Source organism: Pristis pectinata, chromosome 8, assembly GCF_009764475.1.
Source record: "Pristis pectinata isolate sPriPec2 chromosome 8, sPriPec2.1.pri, whole genome shotgun sequence".
NCBI classification, from domain to species: Eukaryota; Metazoa; Chordata; class Chondrichthyes; order Rhinopristiformes; family Pristidae; genus Pristis; species Pristis pectinata.
Window position 1 is genome coordinate 20,759,432 of NC_067412.1, and position 22,714 is coordinate 20,782,145.

Consider the following 22,714-nt stretch of genomic DNA (forward strand, 5'->3'; position numbering starts at 1 on the left):
ATAACTAAGGAAATAAAAGAAGGCATCAAGCTAAAAGCTCATGCATACAAAGTTGCCAAGAGTAATGAGGAAACTGGAAGACTGGGAAAACTGTAAAAAGCAACAAATAACCAACCACTAAGGAAGCAATAAGGGAAGATAGATTATGAAAGTAAACTAGCACAAAATATAAAAACAGATAGTAATAGTTTTTATAATAATATGAAGTGGAAAAGAGTGGCTAAAGTGAACGTAGGTGCCTTGGAAGATGAGAAGGGGGAATTAATATTGGGGAATGTGGAAATGGCCGAGGCCTTGAACAACTATTTTGTGTCAGTCTTCACGGTGGAAGATACGTCTAACATGCCAAAGAGAGATGTTATGGATGGGATGGGAGGTGAGGACCTCTATACAATTGTTATCACTAAAGAGGTAGTGTTGAGCAAACTAGTGGGCCCAGAGGTAGACAACTCCCTTGGTCCTGATGGGCTGCATCCCAGGATACTGAAAGAAATGGCGGAAGTCATAGTAGAGGCTTTTGTGGTAATTTACCAAAATTCTCTGAACTCTGGGCAGGTCCTGGTGGATTGGAAGACAGTGAAGGTCACGCCACTGTTTAAAAAAGGATTTGGGCAAAGGGCAGGTAACTATAGGCCAGTAGGCTTATAACATCTGTAGTCAGGAAAATGCTTGAAGCTATCATTAAGGAAGAAATAGCGAGACATCTGGATAGAAGTGGCTCCATCAGGTAGACACAGCATGGATTCAGGAAGGGCAGGTCCTATTTGACAAACTTACTGGGGTTCTTTAGGATGTAACAGTGGATAGAGGGGAACAGGTAGATGTTGTATACTTGGATTTCCAAAAAGGTGTTTGGTATGTGCCGCATAAAAGACGTGTCCATAAGATAAGGATGCATGGAGTTGGGGGTAATGTATTAGCATGGATAGAGGATTGGTTAACCAACTGAAGGCAGAGAGTTGGGATAAATGGGTGTTTCTCTGGTTGGTAATCAGTGCTGAGTGGGGTGCCACAGGGGTTGGTGCTGGGCACACAACTGTTCATTATATACACTAACGATTTGGAAGAGGGGACTGAGTGTAGCGTATCTAAGTTTTCTGATGACACTAAATTAAGTGGAAAAGCAAATTGTGCAGAGGATGCAGGCAGTCTGCAGAGAGATATAGATAGATTAAGTAAGTAGGCAAGGGTCTGGCAGATGGAGTACAATGTTGGTAAATGCATGGTCATCACTTTGGAAGGAAAAATAGAAGATCAGATTATTATTTAAATGGTGAAAGATTGCAGCATGCCATTGTGCAGAGGGACTTGGGAATGCTTGTGCATCAATCACAAAAGGTTGGTTTGCAGGTGCAACAGGTTATCAAGATGGCAAATGGAATGTTGGCCTTCATTGCTAGAGGGATTGAATTTAAGAGCACGGAGGTTATGCTACAGCTGTACAGGGTACAGGTGAGGCTGCACCTGGAGCACTGCATGCAGTTCTTGTTTCCTTATTTGAGGAAAGATATACTGCCTTTGGAGGTGGTGCAGAGAAGGTTCACCAGGTTGATTCTGGAGATGCGGGGGGGTTAGCCTGTGAGGAGACATTGAGTCGCCTGGGACTATATTCACTGGAATTCAGAGGAATGAGAGGGGATCTTATAGAAACACATAAAATTATGAAAGGGATAGATAAAATAGAGGCAGGAAAGTTGCTTCCACTGATAGGTGAGACTAGAACTAGGGGACATGGCCTCAAGCTTCAAGGGATTAGATTTAGGGCGGCGATGAGGAGGAACTGCTTTTCCCAGAGAGGAGTGAATCTGTGGAATTCTCTGCCCAGGGAAGCAGTAGGGTCTACCTCATTAAATATATTTAAGACACAGTTAAATAGATCTTTGCATAGTAGGGGAATTGAGGGTTATGGGGGAAAGGCAGGTACAGTAGGTGGATCCGAGTCCACGGCCAGATCAGCCATGATCTTATTGAATGGCGGAGCAGGCTCAACGGGCCAGATGGCCTACTCCTGCTATTTCTTATGTTCTTATGTAAAATGTCTTCAGGGTTCTTATAATTCTGGAAATGGTTGATGGTGAGGTAAATGGTGAGTGGAGAAAGTCGCAACCGTCAATTATTAACACACAAGCTGCATTAAAATCATAGTTGAGTTGGGAACAGAGTGGAAGACGGAGCCAAACCTTTTTAACTGCTCTGCTTTCTCTTTCCTACCACTGGAGAGATGCAAGTCTGCCTATGTAGTTTGCTGAAGGGAAAATGGCCTTGTATGTTTTCAATAACAATAATGATTAAAGGACCTCCACAGTTCTTGTGATGACAAGTATTTGTGACAAGTGATGATTTTTTTTTACTGTGGTGAGAACATAACTGCAGGATCAACTAACCCACATTATAATTGCAGCTTTGGCTGAGCTATTAATACACCTAGGACATTGGAAGGTATTGATGATAAGTGAAAGGGATCATATAAGGAGAGAAAGTAATTTACATTGTGGCGAAAGTAGTGAAGTATTAATTATATTAATTACACTTTTTTTCTTTTAATTAGCTGATGCCTTCTTTAAAGCTGCAATCAGCCTTGTTGCAGAAGTACCAAAGATGATAAACATAGATGGGAAGATGAGAAATTCAGAAGGATATCTCCTTGAGTTCCTAAATAACTTCTTTTCTACACTGTTGATAGTGCCTGTAAGTATCACGTAATTTATTTCAAATATGAAGTAGAAATTTTTGGGTAGACGATTGATTGTGTGTCAGAGAATCAACAGCTGCCATAAGTTGGGAAATGGGTTTAGGGAAATTAAGGGAACTAAAGACTGATAAATCCCCAGAGTGCGATAGGCTGTATGCCGGAGTACCTAAGGAAATGGCCTCAAAAATGGTGGATACATGGGTGTTCATTTTCCAACGTTCTTTAGACTCAGCAGTTCCAATGGATTAGAGGATAGCCAATGTGACAAGTATTTTGTTTTAAATACAGAGAGAAAACAGGGACAAAATGCCGGTTATCCTGACATTGGTGGGGTGGAAAATGTCATAGTCCTAGTAGAAGATGTATTTTCAGAACATGTGGGGAAGAGTGACAGGATTGGACAAAATCAATGTAGATTTGTGAAAGAGAAAGCAAGCTTGACAGATGTACTGTGACTTTTGAAGGATGTAACTAGCAGTATAGATAAGGGAGGACCAGTGGATGTGGTGTATTTGGACTTACTGGAAGTTTTTTGACAAGGTCCCACCTAAGAGACTGGCATGCAAAATTAAAACGCACAGGATTGAGGGTGAAGAGCTGATATGGACAGAGAACAAGTTGGTTGACAGGAAACAGAGTGGGAGTAAATGTATCTTTATCCAAATGACAGGTAGTGACTAGTGGGATACCACAGGGATCATTGCCAAGACTCCAGCTATTCACAATATGTATTAATGATTGGATGAGGAAATTAAGTGCAATATCTACAACTTTGCAGGTGGCACAAAGTTGGGTTGGAGAGTGAGCCTTGAGGAGGATACAAAGAAGTTCCAGTTTGATTTAGACAGGTTGAGGGAGTGGGTAGATACATGGCAGTTGCAATGCAATACAGATAAATGAGAAGTTATCCACTTTGGCAATAACAGGAAGGCAGATTTTTATTGGAATGGCGATAGGTTGGGGTAGCAGAAAAAGAGGACTGAATTTGGATGATTGACTACTAATATGTTGATTGGCAAAGCAGCCTTGAAGGACTGAATGGCCTACTTTTTTTTTCCCCCCATGTTTCAAAGTAAATGGTTGGATACCTGATTTTGTATTTTTCCTAAATATGTTTTCAAATTTAAAATTTCTTACTACATTGCAGAAAAATTAAATATTTTTAATTGAAGTTTTTCTTTGAAAAAATTGTGATTTTCAAACAGTTATGCATAATAGAGCTGTTTAAGTTGTGTGAAGCCATTAGATACTATATTTGGGTATGCTGCCCTGACTGTGGAATTAAATTTGAAACACTACTCCGAAAGGCAGTGAATCCTGGGTTAATGGAATATTTTAAGGCTGAGGTATCGAGGGACAAAGTGCAATGGCATACAAATGATGCTAAGGCAAATATCTGAAAATGATCTCTAAATTGTCAGTGTGCCTATAGAATGTCTGGCATTGAATGTGAATAAATTTCCTCCAGATGTCTGGAAAATGAAAACCATTATTTGCAGACCACAGGAAAAGCTATGGACTCCATATCCACATCACCACTAGGACCACCTGTTTCCCACTCCATTATGTTGCCCAGCTCCACCTCTCCATGTTTGCTTCCTCCTAGACTTGACGATTCTAGCTGGTTCTTCTCAATCTACCCATCATAAATGAGATCATCATAAATACTGCTGTGTCCTTACTGATCTGTCCATCATCCCTGTGCTTGCTGGCCATTATTGGTCCCAAGTTAAGCAATCACTCAATTTTTAATATTTTCAGCCTTGCTTTCAAATCCTTCCATGTGACTTACCCCTATCTGCCATCTCCTCCAGTACTTTGAGATATCCACATACCTGGCCTGTGAATCATCTCCAAATTTAATGGCTCCTCCAATTGCAGAGTGATTATCTGCCAAGACCTTAAGCTCTACGATTCTCTCACTGAACCTCTTCTCACTATCTCTTTTATCTCTAAGAGACTTCTCTCAATACATCTATGACCAAATCTGCCTTGAGTGCTTTGGTCTTAAATTTGCTGGATAATGTTCCTATGAAACATCTATTTGGGAAATTTTGCTTTGTTAAAGATGCTATAGAAATACAATTTGTTATTGGTTCCATCAAATAATAGAACAAGTTTACGGCTGACGACATCCTCTTCCTATGACCATTTGTATCAGAATCATGATCAGGTGCATTCTTGAGATGAAATTGTACCAGAGAGCAGAGGATAATTGAACCAAGATAGGTCTATGTAATTCTGTCCATATTTTAAAGTTGTACATTGCCATTCCTATTTAAAAATAAAACTTCTGATTTAATGTGATAATGAGACTGCCACACGCAGCTTGCAGTTATATGGGTCCATTGGCATAGTAAAATAGTCCAGGATTAGTGGCTTGAGGGAAAGAAGACAAAGAAGAGATCAGAAAGCTGTTGCATTCCAATTTACTGAGTATTAACATGCAATACCTGTTTTTGAACAGGATCATCCAGAACAAGGTGTCCTTTACTTAGTGCGAGGCCTTTTAAATGTAATCCAGGATTATGTTTGGGAAGATCATACTGATACAAAAGTGCGGATCTACATAAACGTTTTACATCTGCTGGCTGCGGCAAGTCAAGAAACTTACCTCTACCATGTAGATAAAGGTACACAGTATATTGTCCCATTATTTTGGTTGTGGTTTGTCCTGCAAAATGATTATTGTACATCCCATGGTGTAGAAGTGCTGCATGACTGTAGTAAAGAAACTGCCTATGTGGGAGAAGCATTCAAAAATGAAAGGCTGTGCTTCCAGAGAAGTCATGATTTTTTTTTCTATGTTTCAAGCTGTTGAACAAAATATTTTCTTTTGTAACTTAACATGCAGTTATATTGGCAGGAATGACTTTTTCACTTTAATCTATTGAAAAGTGAAGAAAGCTTATTTGGGGGGGGCGGGGTAGGAAGGTTTTTATCATCAATCTGTTGTAATGATAAATGACAACCATGCAGAATTTGCATTGTTTTCATAATGCTGCAGTTGGCTTTTATAATGCACACGTACACTATTGACCAATCCCATGCATCTCCAGAGTGACTATGTGAAAGAGAAATTGTAGAATAAAAGTATGAATAGGATTGGGCTGAGTAAACAAAGATGTGTATGATTATATAGAAGTAATTGAAATTTTTGCTGAAGTTGAGGGATTTCGTTCCAGAGGTTGTGTCAAGTAGCAGAAATATTGTGAACTCCACTCTCCAAGCTAACGGCCCCAGTAAACAAAAAAACGAGACGTTGGACTGACAGGATCACTTTCTTTCTCAGTGGATTGTAAAGTAGGCTTGCATCAACTCTCATGCATGTTGAATAATACATGATAGATGATAAGAACCACAGTTTCCTTAAAAGAAGCAGATTTAATGTCAGCCTTTATAATGGCATCTAACAGCTGGCAGGGGTCCCGAACATCTAATTTCTGGATTGTGATACATTTGAAACTAGACATCACACCAGATCCATGACTGCTGGATGATTTCCCCAAAAATCTTAAGGAAAATTTGCCATCAGGGAGCAATCCATCTCATGTGATTATAGTGAAAGCCCTGATTTCTTGTTGTTGTTCCATTTAGTGCATTTGGCATAGGAAATGCTCTCTATGAAAATGCGTGATCCTACCCAGCTATAAATGCATGTTGATTTTTAATTCGGCAACAAAGCAGACAAATCTGAGTATGTCAGGTGTGAAGTCACAAAATAATCAATATCAGTACAGGAACATTCAGATGCTGGCTTGCCCACATAAAAGTTCCAGGCAGCAACCAAAATCACTTTGTCAGAAGAGCTGTCTTTGATTTATTGACTTCTACCAAACTTTTCACCTGCTAATGTTGATCTTCAGTCTTGCCACACTTGTGCCTGTTCAGATTCAAACTTCAAACTTTCATTCTCTGTGCATACACAGAATTGAATTTTACCAAGTGCAATGCAATATATTGTAAATAGGGCATTTCCTGTGCTACATTGAAAGTGAATCATAATATTAGCTGTTGTTAAACATTTTTATTACATGAGGTCACTGCAGTTTGTTTGTCTCATTTATCCAAAGGCTATTTCATTTTTTTAAAATTAAGTTTCACCTAAATGAAAGCACAAGCACTATTATTTCAAATTTATGGTTTATTGTCACAACGCAGACACTTCAGCATTGATAAGGAATCTTTAAACTTTCGACTGTACAGATATAGGAACCTTCTACCATTTGGCAATTCAACATGTACTACATGAGTCAGTATTCTGTCACAGTATGTAAAATAGAATGAATAAACAGTTGAGCTGGACTGATGAATACTCTAGGACAGACAATCGAAATATAGCAATTGCATAACTTGATGTGTTTACTTCAATGAGTTCTGAAACCAAAATTCCATATTTTAGTATCGTTTTCAATGTAAAGTTGTAATTAAATCAATGAAATTGAGTATAAATTCTGCAGAAATGAATATTCATTTCAAGATTCTGTGTCTTTTCTTGGGCAGAAGCAAATCTTGATGGTTTTTAAATTGTTTTGAGTTGAAGCTTGCTTTAAAATGATAGCCTGAAAGCTATGCAACAGCAGGATTAAAGCAGAGTCTTAAATGAAAAGGCTGTTTGGAAAAGAGGACACTGAATAAGAAGAGTAGTTTTGCCCTGGGCTGTTGGACAGGTGCAGAGAGCATATTCTTTTCAATTTAATTTAGATGGCTCTATTCAAGTATTGGGCATTCATTCTATTTAAAGCACTGCACAAAGCAGGTTATATCAATTATCGGAAGCAACTCTGATCACATCAGTTGCTGTATGTTTCATCACGGCATTCAGTAACTTCTTTCACCTTCAGAAAGATTGCAAAGATTCACTTGTGGAAGTCACAGATAACTGCTCCAAAACACAGGATGTTATTGTCACATCACCAGGTTGCGTAATCACACAAATAGACATAGGGCACCAAGAGTGAATTTCCACAAAAGATGGGCACAAACTATGTATGAAAATGACCAATAACACTTGAGGATGTTATGCAAGTGCCTAATGTCTTTCTGACGCAGCACCTTGAGTAAAAATATATTGGTATCTTTTTCACACCTCAGTGCAAAAAAACTAAACATTACTGTCAAATAATCTACATCACATTATAAAGCTAATCCGAAAACTTTTATCTTGCAGTGGATTCTAATGATAATCTCTATGGGAGTGACCCCAAATTCTTGGCTGAAATTAATAAGCTTTCTGAAACCCTCATTGGACAGATCCTGGACCATCTCAAGACTCTTGGAAAAGAGGAGGTATGAGATTAATTGTCTGATGTTAACAATAAGGGTTTAATGGGATGTGTTTAAAGTCTCATAAAAGTAGTTGATATTAATGTTTCATTGTAGAGGCCAAGGACTTTATGTAAAATGTGTAATATTTTAAAAGACAGATAATTCTCTATAATTTTTGACAGGATCTGAAATTGCATGCAATTGTGAGCCATTGTTGAATTGTTTAGAATGATATTTTAAGATATTTATTAGTCATACGTACATCGAAACACACAGTGAAATGCATCTTTTTGCATTACTGAGAACGCGCTGGGGGCAGCCTGCAAGTGTCGCCACTCTTCAGGCACCAACGTAGCATGCCCACAACTTCCTAACCTGTACGTCTTTAGAATGTAGGAGGAAACCGGACCATCCAGAGAAACCCACGCAGTCACAGGGAGAACATACAAACTCCTTACAGATAGCGGCTGGAATTGAACCCAGCTCATTAGCCCTGTAATAGCTTTATGCTAACCGCTACAGTACCATAAGAGATGAAAGATTTAAGAGGTTAAATCTATTCAGTTTCATTTTTTAATCCATGCTTAAACTGCATGGTCATGGAACTGGGGGAATTGAAAAAATAAGTACTTCTGAGAGATGCTTGCCCAAAACTTAAAACATTCGATCTTTTTATTCCATTTACGATATTCCCTTGAAGTCATAGATTATTTTTCCTATTTATGTTATTACTTACAAAAGGCTATTTAGCCATTGTTGCCAACTTCCCAGGAACAGGATGTTCAAGATATTCCAATAGTAGTCTTCTATAGAAAATACTTTGCTATAGATCAGAACTACCTTGTTGCTCTTCAGGGGAGGGGGAAACAATGCACGCCTTAGTCTTCCACTCAAGATATTTTAAAGCACCCTGAAAGCATTAATGTGTCAATGTATTTTGGTTGCTTTAAGCATTTTCAAAATAGAAGGGCATTTTCTACTGTGCTATAAGTACATAGAACAGTACACCACTATTCACAATTATATTAATGTCAGGCTTTATAAAAGCTATGGAGATTGATGCTACAATTGCACCTTGCACCTTATTGTCTCCCTGCACTGCACTTTCTCTGTAGCTGTTACACTTTATTCTGCGTTCTGTTATTGTTTCACCTTGTACTACCTTGATGCACTGTGTAATGAATTGATCTGTATGAATGGTGCGCAAGGCAAGTTTTTCACAATTAATAATAAACCAATTTCAATTGTGAAAGGTTGTATGGAAAACAGGAACCTTGAAGGATGGATGTTTCTTTAAATTATGTCCACAATGACGTGTTATAGGATTTAATCAGGGAACAGAAGTAAAGATATTTCACTTATGTCTATTATTAGCTATCACATTTTTGATTTGCCCTGTTATCACCATTTTTCCCCTATTCCTGTCATCTGCTCCCTGAAACATCATCTTCAACACTTTTTTCTCTTGTGCTTACATAAACTCTGTCTAACACTTCCCCAAGTCCCTCCCTAAACTCTCGTCCAAAATATTTTCCCTTACTTCCCAAGTCATCAAATTTGGTCATGTTGATTAAGATACTGCCAGAATGCCAAAAAGAACATTGCATTTCAAAACAGTGCTATGGGTTTTTCTTTTGCTTCTGTCTGAGGCAACACTTGTTTAACATCTCACCTGATGGAGAAATAAATGCTCTGGGATAGCAAGCAGATTTCTTCACCAAAATAACCTTTCCATAGAAAATATGATTATGCAGTCTGATTGAATTGCCATGCCTGGATAAGGGGTTATCAATCCTAGATTTTCCTAAAATAGAAAATTAATCTTTGGACACTTCTGCCAGCAATCTGGGACAAAACTGGAATCACACCTGTGGTTTGCACCTTTATACACCCTCTACCTGTTTGCAGGTGGCCTTCAGGTTCTCAAATGACAGTCACTGTTGCAAATCAACAAGTAATGATGCTGGTTGACACAAGCCTAACCTTTACAAGGTATATTCTACTATGTTTGCAAGTTATGAGCATATGTCAGATGACCAAATTTCCATGAATGCCTCTAGATGGGGGATGATATTTCCATGATCTGATGTCTAGATTGTCACAAAATACCTAGTGGAAAGCACTGTTTTAAAATGCTAATATCTTAATGGTGGAAGTTTGAGTAATTCATTGAAATTATTCAAATGAAAGGAATTGTCCTAAAATGTTAAGTCAGTTTCTTACTCTGTAGATGCTGCCTTACCTGCTGAATGTTACTTCTGATCCCTATATGTGTGTCTAGTCTAAAGAATGCTTATTTACACTACATACTATGAAAAATCTTGTTTATTTTGCAGACTTTGAAGCGACAGAGTACCTTGAGCTTGGCCTTATTTAACAGTATCCTTAGCCATGGAGACCTGCAGAACAATAAACTTAATCAGCTAACAATAAATCTGTGGAATCTTGCTCAAAAACATGGGTTTGCTGATACTAAAATCATGGTAAGAACACAGCACTTTGCTACATACATCCCTGCTGTACTTTTACAACAAATTTGCTTCATATTGCAGCAGTGGGTTGGAAACGTAGCATTCTTTCTATTGTAACTTATTTGCTGTGGAATTATTGGCGATGATCTGTTTGTAGCTGTAGAATATAACTATTGTAAGAAAGTAGTAGGGGCATATGAGAAGTGGAAGAGGGATAGAGTGAAATGTAGTCTAGAATTTTTTTTAGCAATGGTTTTGAGAGAATTATTTTTTTGGACTACTTAAAAGGACTCTGGTTCTATTTTTAAATTGGTTACTAAATCACCTTTTGTTCTATATAATTGGCTTAAGTGAATCATTCTTTTTTTTAACAATGGGCTGAACAGATTTTTGTACCTGTGGCTAATATTCTACTTGATTTCTAATGGATTTTTCTTTGTTTTATCCATTGCTCCTTCCTCTGAGGCCTTGCAATTTCTTCTGCACCATGTTTATCGAGTTCCCTGTTGAAGATCACAAAGGAACCCACCACCACCACTTCTGCAAGTTGTGCATTCCAGTTCCAGCCACATGCTCAAAAATAAGTGTTTCCTCATGTCACTATTAATTCCCTTCTCCTCAATACCTGTGACCTCTTGTCCTTCATCCCTCCACCATGGGGAAACACCCTCCCACTATCCACTCTGTCCTAGATCTCTCATCATTTTAGATACTTCTAACAAATTTCCCCCGAGTCTTCTCTTCAAAGAAGACAGTCCCAGTATCTTTAATCTATCCTTGTAACTTTAGTCCCTCATTCCAGGAACCATTCTTGTAAATCTTTTCTGGATATCTCTAATGCCTTCACAACCTTCCTGTTACATAGTGACCGAAAGTGAATACCATACTCCAGTTGAGGTTGGGCCAGTGTTTTATAAAATTCAGGACAACTTCCCTGTTTTCATACCCTATGCCTTCATTGATAAAGCTCTGGATTTTTATTAATGCGTTATTATCTGCTTCCTCATCCTGCTTCCTGCTCTGCTGCTTTCGATGGTTTGTGCAAACTTCCCCTCGGGACCCTAATCTTCTTCCCCCCCCCCCCCCCCCCCCCCCCCCCCACCTTTCTTTCAGAACAATTCCTTTCTTCTACATTGCTTCTCATTCTTTGTAGCAACGTGCATCACCTTGCATTTCTCCTCATTAAACAACTAAACTTCATCTGCCATGTATCTGCCCATTCCACCGGCTTGTTATTATTGCAATCTATCACTTCAAAGTTCACCATACTTCCAAGGTTTAAGCTCACAACCCCCACCACCCCTGCCAAAGTCTGAGTCATCAATATAAATAAAAAGAAAAGGATGGTCCTAATACTGAACCATGGGGAATGCCATGATTCACCTTCATCCACCAGAATCCTCCATTGTCTATCACTTATCCCTAATTAGTTTAGCGAAAGACCCTAACTGTTGCCATAATTAAGAAATTCGCAACAATGCATTCTAGAACCAACAAGAGTCAGGGGTAATTAGTTTTAAAAATAAGTAATGAACTAGCTAAACAACCTAGCCACTGGATGAACACTTTTCTAAGAAATCATAATATTTTGATATTACATTTTGAAAGAGAAAAATGCAAAACTGCTTCAAGATTCTAAACTTTAAGAACAACTTCAGTGGGATTAGACACTGTAAATAGTGAAAACTCATTAAGGGGTTAAAAGACATCATTAGTGGGGCCACAGGCATAGCATGGGAGCTTGAGGGATTCCCATTGCTAGTAATTTTCATTACATTGGTTAATTTCCAGCTCTTGATTCATACCATTGCAAGTTACAGCACTTGGAGTGCTGATCCAGGTTGATTTGATCAAGGTTTTCAAGGTATTAGTGGAGGAAAATGGAGAGGAACTATTTCTTCTGAATTTGGGAGATGGCTTAAAGGTTAGAGTCAGACTGTTCAGGGAAGAAAACTGATGAATGCTGAGTCTGGAGAAAATGTGGAGTTCTCTTCTGTAAATAGCAATTGATGCTAGGTCAGATGTTAATTTTGGGTCTGAGATTGATGGATTTTTGTTAAAGGTATTAAGGGACAGAGTGTCAGATCACATATTAGGCAAGATCTCTTTGGAACAAGCTCAAGGGCAACAAAGCCTATTGTTACAACTCTCTGAAATGGGGTGGGAAGTTAAAATGCCCAAATTAGAATTTATTATTTCAGTTAACATTTTATGAAATTGAAGTTTTGGATGCAGTTTATTTGTCATTGATATTACATTTGGAATTAATTCATCATCTTTTTACTACAAGGTTTTAACGTAAATAAGTGCAAGATGTTCTCGTGTTCTAAAAAGTTAAATTCTTTGCCAGTAAATAAAAATAATACTGCAGATGCCAGAAATCTGAAATAAAAACAAAAATGCTGGAAAACCTCAGCAGATCGGACAGCATCTGGGGAAAGAAAATAAACAATGTTTCAGGTCAAAGTTCAGTTCAGTCAGGTCTCACATAGGTTGTTTGACCTGAAATATTAACTCTGTTTCTCTTTCCACAGATACTGTCTGACCCGCTGAGCCTTTCTATCATTTTGTGTTGTTATAATATTTTTTTTGTTTGCCATTTGTAAGTAGAAGCAGAGCTGTGCTAAATATCAGGGATGGATTTTGCCTCCCACCTGAAAAATCTTTATTTTAAAATGAATCCTGGATAAATATGTTTTGTTCCATTTACAATACATTTTTGTAGATACTTGCAGAAGACAATCTTATATTGTCTTTTACTGTGAACCATCTGTACATCTGATCAATATTTTGTGCATTTTTTTAAGGTGAGGACATTAGAACACATCAAACGCCAGAGCAAACAACCAAATATGAGTCATTTTGCAGATCTAGCATTGAGACTTCCACTCCAATCACGAACATAACACAACCTCTTGTTTGTGTCACGCAAATTTACAACTGCCAATGGAAGATGTCTGCCTTTAGTATGGAACAATCACTTCAAAAAATGTTCATAACTTTGTACTATGTAAATGACTAATATGTCTGCTTCTGCTATAAGTATACATTTAAAGGAAGAAGGAAGATAATTGTACACAAAGATGTGAAATTACTTGCACAGGATGGACTCTTTTTAGTTGATCTAGCTGGAGAACAAGATGAAGGCTTAATAGTTCAGTACAGTAAGGGAACTAAACTTGTCTTGGTTTTGTGTTTCTAATGATCAATTTCAGACCCGCACAAGAGAACTGAAAACAGGTTGTCTATGTCTTTGATGCCCCAGGAGTCAAATGAAACCCAAGAAAAGATGATAGGAATTTATGTGCTTTGAGAGGTAATGATGATATTTAAAATTGGAGACTATAATTACCTGGAACCTGAACATCTTGAAAACATTAATCATCCAGACCAAAGCATATTTACTAAGATTGGGATGGTTCAGTCATGATTTATTTCATTACATTATGTAGTGGTATCTTCCAGCCATTTAGAATAATTGCAGGAAGTTTTTCCCCCTCCAATACATTTAGTATTAATTATTTAGCTTTTTGGTCCTGGAATTTCAAGCTCTATAATTGATGTAACATTTATTGCATTGGTTCAGATGAGTAGAGATAGAAAATAGTTCTGTTTAAGATTGTTGCAGGTTTTTCATTCTTGTGAATTTCCCTTTATCACCACAGCCACCAGACTGCTGATGAGTTGTTACCTACCAGGCTCTTTAAAACAAATAGATTCTTTGACCATTGTTCCACACAACATCCCAACTGATACCTGAGCTAAGTAATGTTGACGTACACAGTTTTGGATTAAAGGCAACAATGGGATGCACATTTAGCTAGGGTATGCAAAAATATAATTACTTGGCTAAGCATTCAAAACAATATAATTAACTAAACATGCTAGGGAAGTATTTTCTCCAATTTCTGTTTTCTTTTTAAATATATTGGCCTACAATTTCATTACAAATTGGGAACAAGAAAATTTCTGTACTGTCATTTAGGGAAAAATTTGAGAATATTTTCATAGGCAACTGTGTAAGAGCTTGAAAAGATTATTCATATTCCTGCATGTACAACACATTTTCTGGAAAATATTTAGCCGTCTTCAATGTAGCAGTATTTTGTGTTTGTTTTCTAGCTCAAGCTCCAGAAATTGGTACTTAATGCATACAAACTAAAACTGATGAATTTATCTATAGCAGCAAAATTATTTAATTTGCATTTTAGATTAATTTAAAACAAACAAAAATCATGTCTTGCATCTTTGTGGCAATAGAAGCAAATTGGTCACTGCAGCTGTGTCAGACCTGTTGGGTAAATTCAAAAATGTAGAACAGAATGTTCGTTCATCTTGTAAAATAACAATTAATTATATGATGATTGAGAACCCAATGAATATTACATTCTCAATGTGTCATCTTCATTTTTACTTGGTAAATAAAAACAGAACAATTAAAATGAGTCATAATTTTATGTCAATATGCCCTAAATTTATGTATCCTTGTTTTTATTTTTAAACATTCCTTTTGAATAGCTGTTTCATAAGTACCCTGCAATGCAATTTTCATCATGAATTTATTTTCCTTATTTGGTCATCTTAGAGTGCTGTGAGCTTAATTTTCAGTCTTTTCAAATCTGAGAATAAAATTAGATAAGTTAAGGATACCACCATTAAAGGAATCGGAATTCCACAGAATTAAAGTGTGATGTGCTTTAAAAAAAAGATCTTGGGTCAGCTGAGGTCCACTGGCTGCATTTGACGTACCATATGGTGAATCTAGGAAGCCTCTTGCCTTCTGTCTGCTTGAGCTCAGGTATCCTGAGTTTGAGGAACAATTAGAATCATTGCAGGGCATAGAGAAGCTGAGAGTTTCCTGGATTGTATGCTCCAGATGGTGGTCACCACAGCTGAAAAGAATTTTGGAAAATTAACTGCAAGGCCAAATGTCAGGAAAAGCAAGAGGCAGGCAGTGCAGTAAAAGCCTAACGGTATGGTTTTCATTGCTAAATAACTGAAGGTAATGCTTCTTAATGGAGTGCAGTCTGGAATAAATCAAGGCACAAAAAAAAACTGGACATTGAGCAAAAATGCAGAGGTCATGAAGGATTCAACAGTTGGGAGATATGCAGGCATTTGTGTCTGGCATCAGGCTTGCCTGTTAATGTTGCCTCCCTCATGCCAGAGTAAAGGATGTCATGGGTGACATGTACAGTGTTCACTGGGGCATAGGAGAACAGCCAGAGTTGTGACTCTTGCGCCATATCAATTTGTATTCCTGGAATACTGAAATTTTGGCTTGGAGAATGGATGTGAGACTTTAATATCCCTGGCTGGAAATTACTGGAAAAAATTGCCACTGGGGAAGGGTGGAGTGTATTGTTTGTAGTGATTCATCAAAGATTCTATGGTTGATTCCAGAGCAGAGGGGTAGAGTTCTTTTATTAAAGCAATGCAAGTAAAAGCTGATAAACCATTGTAAAAGAGAGTGGTTAATGCAAAATATTTTTAAAACTATAAAGCATTTACAATAAGTAATGGTATAAAAATCAATTTGCCCCACATTGGTCCCAAGTCCAAGTTGAAATAATGCAAATGGCAGTTTTTCATTGTAATATTCACATTCAAGGTGGGATTCTGATCTGGGATTTTCTTAGGAGCATAGGCGCTAGAAAGCAGGTTTTAAAAGTTTAGCCAATTAGTTAATTTGGTGAAAGAACTGACTTAGTATACTCCAAAGAAGCAAATATTTTGATCCTGATTTAAGTCATTTTAATGTTTCACAATCAGCTACTTTTGTTGTGAAAAGAACATTTATTTCCATTAAATTTGCTGATTTTTGACATTAGCCCATTAATAAAACATGACCAGGTTATTGTTAAATATAGGGACTATTTTGAAGACAAATGAAATAAATGATATAATCACTGGAAGTGCTTTACAGAAGATTTTGTTTCAACTGTATGGTATCTTTCACAATGTCAGGATGTTGCAATGTACTTTACAGTGCTGCACTCACCATTATAACACAGGAAACACTACAGCCAACATAAACTTCAAGCTCCTCTAAACATTAATATGATATCAGACAATCTATTTATACATTGGTTGAGGAATATAATCATGGGAACAACTTCTCTGCTCTTCAGAGTTGTGCCATGGGATCTATTATTTCTAAATAAGAGGAGATGGGTGCTCAGTTTAACATCTAATTTGATAGGCTGTAATTCTCACTTTCTGTACTCAGTGCTACACTGGAATGTCAACCTATTTTTTTTCTGCTCGAGTCTCTGGATTTGCATTTGAAGCCATAAATTTCTGATTCAGAATTAATTGTGTTGGTTACAAAGTCATAGATGACTAGTGGTATTTGCCGGTCCCTAAAGTGGAAATGTTACCCAGTCCGCATGGGATGCATCCTGATAGGGTGGGTGCTGAGAGGATGCTTCCTCCGTGGGGTATCGAAAACTAGCGGGTATAGTTTCAGAATAGGGGTCGTCTGTTTAAGATGGAGATCAGGAAGAATTTCTTCTCTGAGGATTGTGAACCTTTGGAATTCAATGCCCTAGAGAGGTTCGAGTCCAAGTTTTTGAATGTGACCAATACAGAGATTGAAAGACACTTAAACTGCCTGAGGATTAGGGGAGAAAGGAAAAAAAGTGGCATCAAGGCCAAGAATGGATCAGCCATTATCTTATTTTAATGAATCAGCCATTATCTTATTTGAATGGCTGAGGGACAATAATCCATAGAAAATTGTCACTTTGAAAATGTTTAAAATTGACAGCCAATTAAATGTTTGACTAACTTGATTGAGTTCTTTGAAATCATGGAGAGGGTAAAGTTCAAAAGTCCTGATATAATGGGTACGAAAAGGCTGTTTCCTCTTGTGGGAGAATCTTGAACTGGGGTCATTGGTTAAAATAGGCTATTGTTCATTTAAGACAAATGATATGGAATTTATTTTTCTCTTAGACGGTTGTGAATCTTTGCTTCTATTACCTTTTTGAGGAAAAGATCTCCGGAGTCCTTGAATATTTTTATGACTGGTAGATGGATTCTTGATGATAACAGGATTGGGGGGGGGGGGGCAGTGGCGGTGGTGGTTGGTGGTGGTGGTGGTGTGGTGCCTGAAATGTGAAGTCAAAGCTGCAGTCAAATTGGTCATAATTTTACTGAATTGTGGAGCAGGTTTAAGGAGCATAATGGCCTAATACTGCTCCAAATCCATCTGATTGCAGAGTTTGATGAAAACAGACCAATAGGTATTTGACATAATAACACATAATGAACTTATCAGCAAAATTAAACCAATGCAGTTAAAGTTAGCAGGAATAGAAAATCGGTTACAGAACTAAAAGCAAAGAACTGTGATGGACAGCTGTCTTTCAGACTGGAAGGAAGTGCACATCACATCCTTCGACCCTCAACTTGCTTCTGTTGTTTAGATGCTTGTCTGACATCAAGCCTCGGATGAGTCATAATTTCCTCCAGTTGAAGAATAAAGCCCTCACCATCAATCACTGCCATGAAGTGTATGGTTCTGTCATTAATTTTGCCCTCCTTCCTGGCCACTGAACCAGAATGTTCACAACTGTAGCATTTTATTTGGCCAGAGGTAAGGTTATCATCCTATGTACACACCGTCATCAAAACTTACTATCTTCATCTTTGCGGTGTAGTTTGCCTCCACTGCTTTCCCGGCCCATCCACTGTTAACAGTTCCTGATGTTTTTGTCACCCCCAGCTGTTGCCAGTGCTCTCCTGCCTGAGCACTCATTCAGTAAGCTTTAGCTCATCCTGAGACATGTTGTTCTTACATGCACACTGTGCCTCCTAGACCTGCAAATGCAATTTTTCATCATTTAATTTCCTCAACGGCCTTCTCCCTACTTTGTAACCTTCCCCACTCTTGCATCCCCGGCTCTGAACTCTATCCTCTGGCATTTTGTGCATCCCTCCTTTCCTTTGTATCACAATTACTCAAACCTCTCCTCCTTTAAGATTGTCCTTAAAGATGACCTCTTTGTCCCAGCCTTTGGGCATTCAAGCTGATACCTTCTTTTGCTCGGTGTCTGTGTATTTCTGATTATCCATGTGAAGTGCCTTGGGATGTTTTCTTTGTTAGAGGCTCTACATAAATGTGAGTTGACACCTTAGCAAAGCAGGAGACTCCCTCGAGGAGGTTCTGTCACTCCATGTCACATCAAAGGCCACTTATAGTTTTAACACTTGATGAGCACACACAAATAATTGGCCAGGGTTCTTTTTGAACAATGTTGCAAATTGGACTCTCTATGAATCTAGGAACACTTAATTTACTGAAAAACACCTCTTGGTCAGTGTAGTCTGGAATCTTAAGGATTTTCTTCCACCCCCTCCCCCATCTTATTCCATCTACCATCTGACCCATTCGCTTTTCCTGTCTCTATCACTTTTCACCTTGCATGGAACCTCCAAAGTTCATTTTCCCGCCACATTTTGTATCATCGGTAAAAGTGGATACTTTATGCTGGGGTCCTTGCCTAAGATATTGATATAGATTGTAAATAGCCGAGTACTGACCCTTCACAAATAACAAGCTACTGGACAGTTTCTTGCTTTTCTCTTCCTTTTCGGAACAGCAGGGTTGCACTTGGTTCGTAGTCTGAGAGGATCCTTTCCAAATCAAGCAAACTCAAGAAGATTAAAATCAATAAACCACTTCTTGAGGTAGCCACTTCTTTTAAAAACCTTGGATGTAGGTCATCAGGCCCTAGGGATTTGTCAGCTTTGAATCCCATTAATTTCTCTGGTTATTAGTTCTTTATTAATACTAATTTTAATTTCCTCAGCCTCATCTCATGAGATCTTTTGTATTCTGAAGCCTTGTCCAACTTCACAAGTTTGCTATGGCATTCTTAACTGCTGCAGTCAGTTTCTTCTCTATCTTTTGAACTTTTGAATTAAGTTGACCAGAATTGTTCACAATGATGTCTACAGCTGCAGTCAAACCACCCAGCTTGTGTTCTTCCATCCTCAAAATTTACATTGGCTGTCATTATAAATTTTTGTTGGTGTGTTTTAGTGTTTAAGAAAGATGTTATAAAATATAGTGAAAAAGAAGTCTTAAGTCTGTATTAAATGATGGAAAATGTTAGGAGTGCATTATACATTCCAAAGCAGGATTGCAGGAAGCCTTCAAAATTAGAGGTATAATCACAAACTGTGGGGTCAGACAAAGCAGTCACTTAGGAAAATCAGATGTGCAAAACCATCAAATGTAAATTTTGTTGTACTCCATTTTTACCATATGTGGCTTGTGGACATTAGTGGCATAACCAGCATTTAATGCCCTGCATTTATTTGCTCTTGATCTTGAAGTCATGAGCTATCTTTCCGAATTGTTCCAGTCCATGTGTTGATGGTACTCAGGCACGGTTGTTGGGTTTACAATTCCATTATTTGGATCCAGCAACAATAATGCAAATGTGACTTATTTCCACATCAAGCTACAGTGAGACTTGGGAGGAATATTTGCAGGTGGGGGCATTCTAAGTGGTAAAGTTTGAGATTCTGGGAGTTGCTATCAAAGCAGCTTTGGTGGGTTGTTGCAGTGTATTTTGTAGATGATATGCACTGCAGTCACCGTGCAGCAATGGGAGGTGAAATGATGAGTGCCAGTCAAACTAGCTGCTTTGTCCTGGTGTTGAGGTTCTTGAATATTGTTGATTCTGCACTGATCTGGGCAAATGGAGAGTATTCTATCACGCCCCTGATTTGTGTCTTGTAGATGGTAGAAAGGTTTGGAGAGCTGTGACTGAGTGCCGTAACACTTTGCCTCCAATATGGAGTAGGAGATTCTTGCAGATGAGGCAACATAAAATCTTTCAAAAGAGATGTAGCTGAGAGCTGTAAATCCAGGTAAAACCGAGCCACTCAATGACGCTTTCATTCTTGCAGATTATGTAAGAGCTTGTAGATGTAGACAGAGAAACACAGTCCAAGTTTAGTATTGGTCTATCTTGATTGTTTTTAAACAGTATTCCATTCACATCCCTGTTTTGTGCCTTGTAGAGAGATGGTAGGAAGGCTCTGGGATCCTTGATCCAAAGAAAACCCTGCCATTGATCTAATATGGAGATTTTCAAAGACATTGTCACAATACTTGAGAGCAGTCCAATTAAAAGCAAAGGATATTCAGATCATTAAATGCATTAAAAATGATTCAAACTGCTTATACCAAACATCAATTGTGTTTGTATACATTTATAAATTCTTGCATCATCTCCATGAAAAGAATCATTGAGTAGATCAACTTTACTAAATTTATGCTATGGAGTCCCAGATCTTGCTTGTACCTATGTTGAAAAATATTCTGATGCAACATTTTTGAGATTGCCCTATTTCATACTTCCCACACATTTGGTGCAACCATGGGTAGATCTTAATGGTTTGTTTTCTTGAACTCTTGATTTTAAGAGGCCCAAGTGTTGAGTCTTGTGCCTCTCAGGATTTGAGAGGGCTATGATGGTAGAAGCCCTTGTTTTCTTTTTGTCCCTAAACCTGTTTTTACTGTAAAAAGATTTTCTGCCTTGTTGTTGATATTTGGATTTATTTTAGATTTTTAACATTCTCGGTGAACGACCTTCATTATGAGAAATTGCATCTTGTCCTTGTTAGAATGACGGAAGTTGTATAAGATAAAGGGAGCTTAAGAACAAATGCCGGTATTAATTCAGACCATCAACCAAATAAATGGTCAGTTACTTTCCTGAAATGCACTTTGGCTTGATCTTTTTATATACACATACACACACAATGGCGTGCAAAAGTTTGGGCACCCCTGGTCAAAATTTCTGTTACTGTGAATAGCTAAGCAAGTAAAAGATGACCTGATTTCCAAAAGGCATAAAGTTAAAGATGACACATTTTAGTATTTTAAGCAAGATTACTTTTTTATTTTCATCTTTTACAGTTACAAAATAACAAAAAAGGAAAAGGGCCTGAAACACAAGTTTGGGCACCCTGCATGGTCAGTACTTAGTAACACCCCCTTTGGCAAGTATCACAGCTTGTAAACACTTTCTGTAGCCAGCTAACAGTCTTTCAATTCTTGTTTGGGGGATTTTCGTCCATTCTTCCTGGCAAAAGGCTTCTAGTTCTGTGAGATTCCTGAGCTGTCTTGCATGCACTGCTTTTTTGAGGTCTATCCACAGATTTTCAATGATGTTTAGGTCGGGGCACCGTGAGGGCCATGGCAAAGCCTTTAGCTTGTGCCTCTTGAGGTAGTCCATTGCAGATTTTGAGGTGTGTTTAGGATCGTTATCCTGTTGTAGAAGCCATCCTCTTTTCATCTTCAGCTTTTTTACTGATGGTGTGATGTTTGCTTCCAGAATTTGCTGGCACTTAATTGAATTCATTCTTCCCTCTACCAGTGAAATGTTCCCCGTGCCACTGGCTGCAACACAAGCCCAAAGCATGATCAATCCACGCCTGTGCTTAACAGTTGGAGAGGTGTTCTTTTCATGAAATTCTGCACCCTTTTTTCTCCAGACATACCTTTGCTCATTGCAGCCAAAATGTTCTATTTTAACTTCAACAGTCCACAGGACTTGTTTCCAAAATGCATCAGGCTTGTTTAGATGTTCCTTTGCAAACTTCTGACACTGAATTTTGTGGTGAAGACATGGGAAAGGTTTCCTTCTGATGACTCTTCCATGAAGGTGTGGCGACTCACCGTTTAGTCGGGCGAACCGGCTCGGCAGTCGGGTCGCGCGGCGTCGGAGTGACGAGGCCCAAGATGGCGGCGGGCCTCGTCTTTCCGAGCGACGGGGAGAACCCGCATGCGGGAAAGTCTTGATGACGTAGTACTTACGTCATTGCCGGTTGCTTTGGGCAGGAACAGTCTCCCTTAAAGGGCCCACGCAAGGCGGGAAAATAAACCACTTCTTGTTCAACAATCCTCCGACTAGCGTCTTGTTTTATTTCGCGGTAGCAACCGCTACAAAGGTCATATTTGTGCAGGTGTTGCTGCACAGTAAAACAGTGCACCACCACTCTAGAGTCTGCTAAGTCTTCCTGAAGGTCTTTTACAGTCAAACGGGGGTTTTGACTTGCCTTTCTAGCAATCCTACAAGCAGTTCTCTTGGAAAGCTTTCTTGGTCTTCCAGACCTCAATTTGACCTCCATCGTTCCTGTTAAGTGCCATTTCTTAATTACATTACGAACTGAGGAAATGGCTACCTGAAAACACTTTACTATCTTCTTAGAGCCTTCTCTTGCTTTGTGGGCATCATTTATTTTAATTTTCAAAGTGCTA

General features: G+C 38.4%; 1 protein-coding gene across 1 annotated transcript in view; it reads left to right on the forward strand.

The window, feature by feature from the left end:
• vps35l (VPS35 endosomal protein sorting factor like) overlaps positions 1-14,971 on the forward strand; it is a 78,295-nt gene extending 63,324 nt beyond the window's left edge. The window contains exons 27-31 of the mRNA XM_052022119.1: positions 2,549-2,688; positions 5,160-5,325; positions 7,863-7,981; positions 10,297-10,443; positions 13,239-14,971. Coding sequence (XP_051878079.1) covers positions 2,549-2,688; positions 5,160-5,325; positions 7,863-7,981; positions 10,297-10,443; positions 13,239-13,337 — 671 coding nt within the window. The 3' untranslated portion in view covers positions 13,338-14,971. The remainder of the gene's footprint in view (positions 1-2,548; positions 2,689-5,159; positions 5,326-7,862; positions 7,982-10,296; positions 10,444-13,238) is intronic.
• Positions 14,972-22,714: the final 7,743 nt, after the last annotated feature.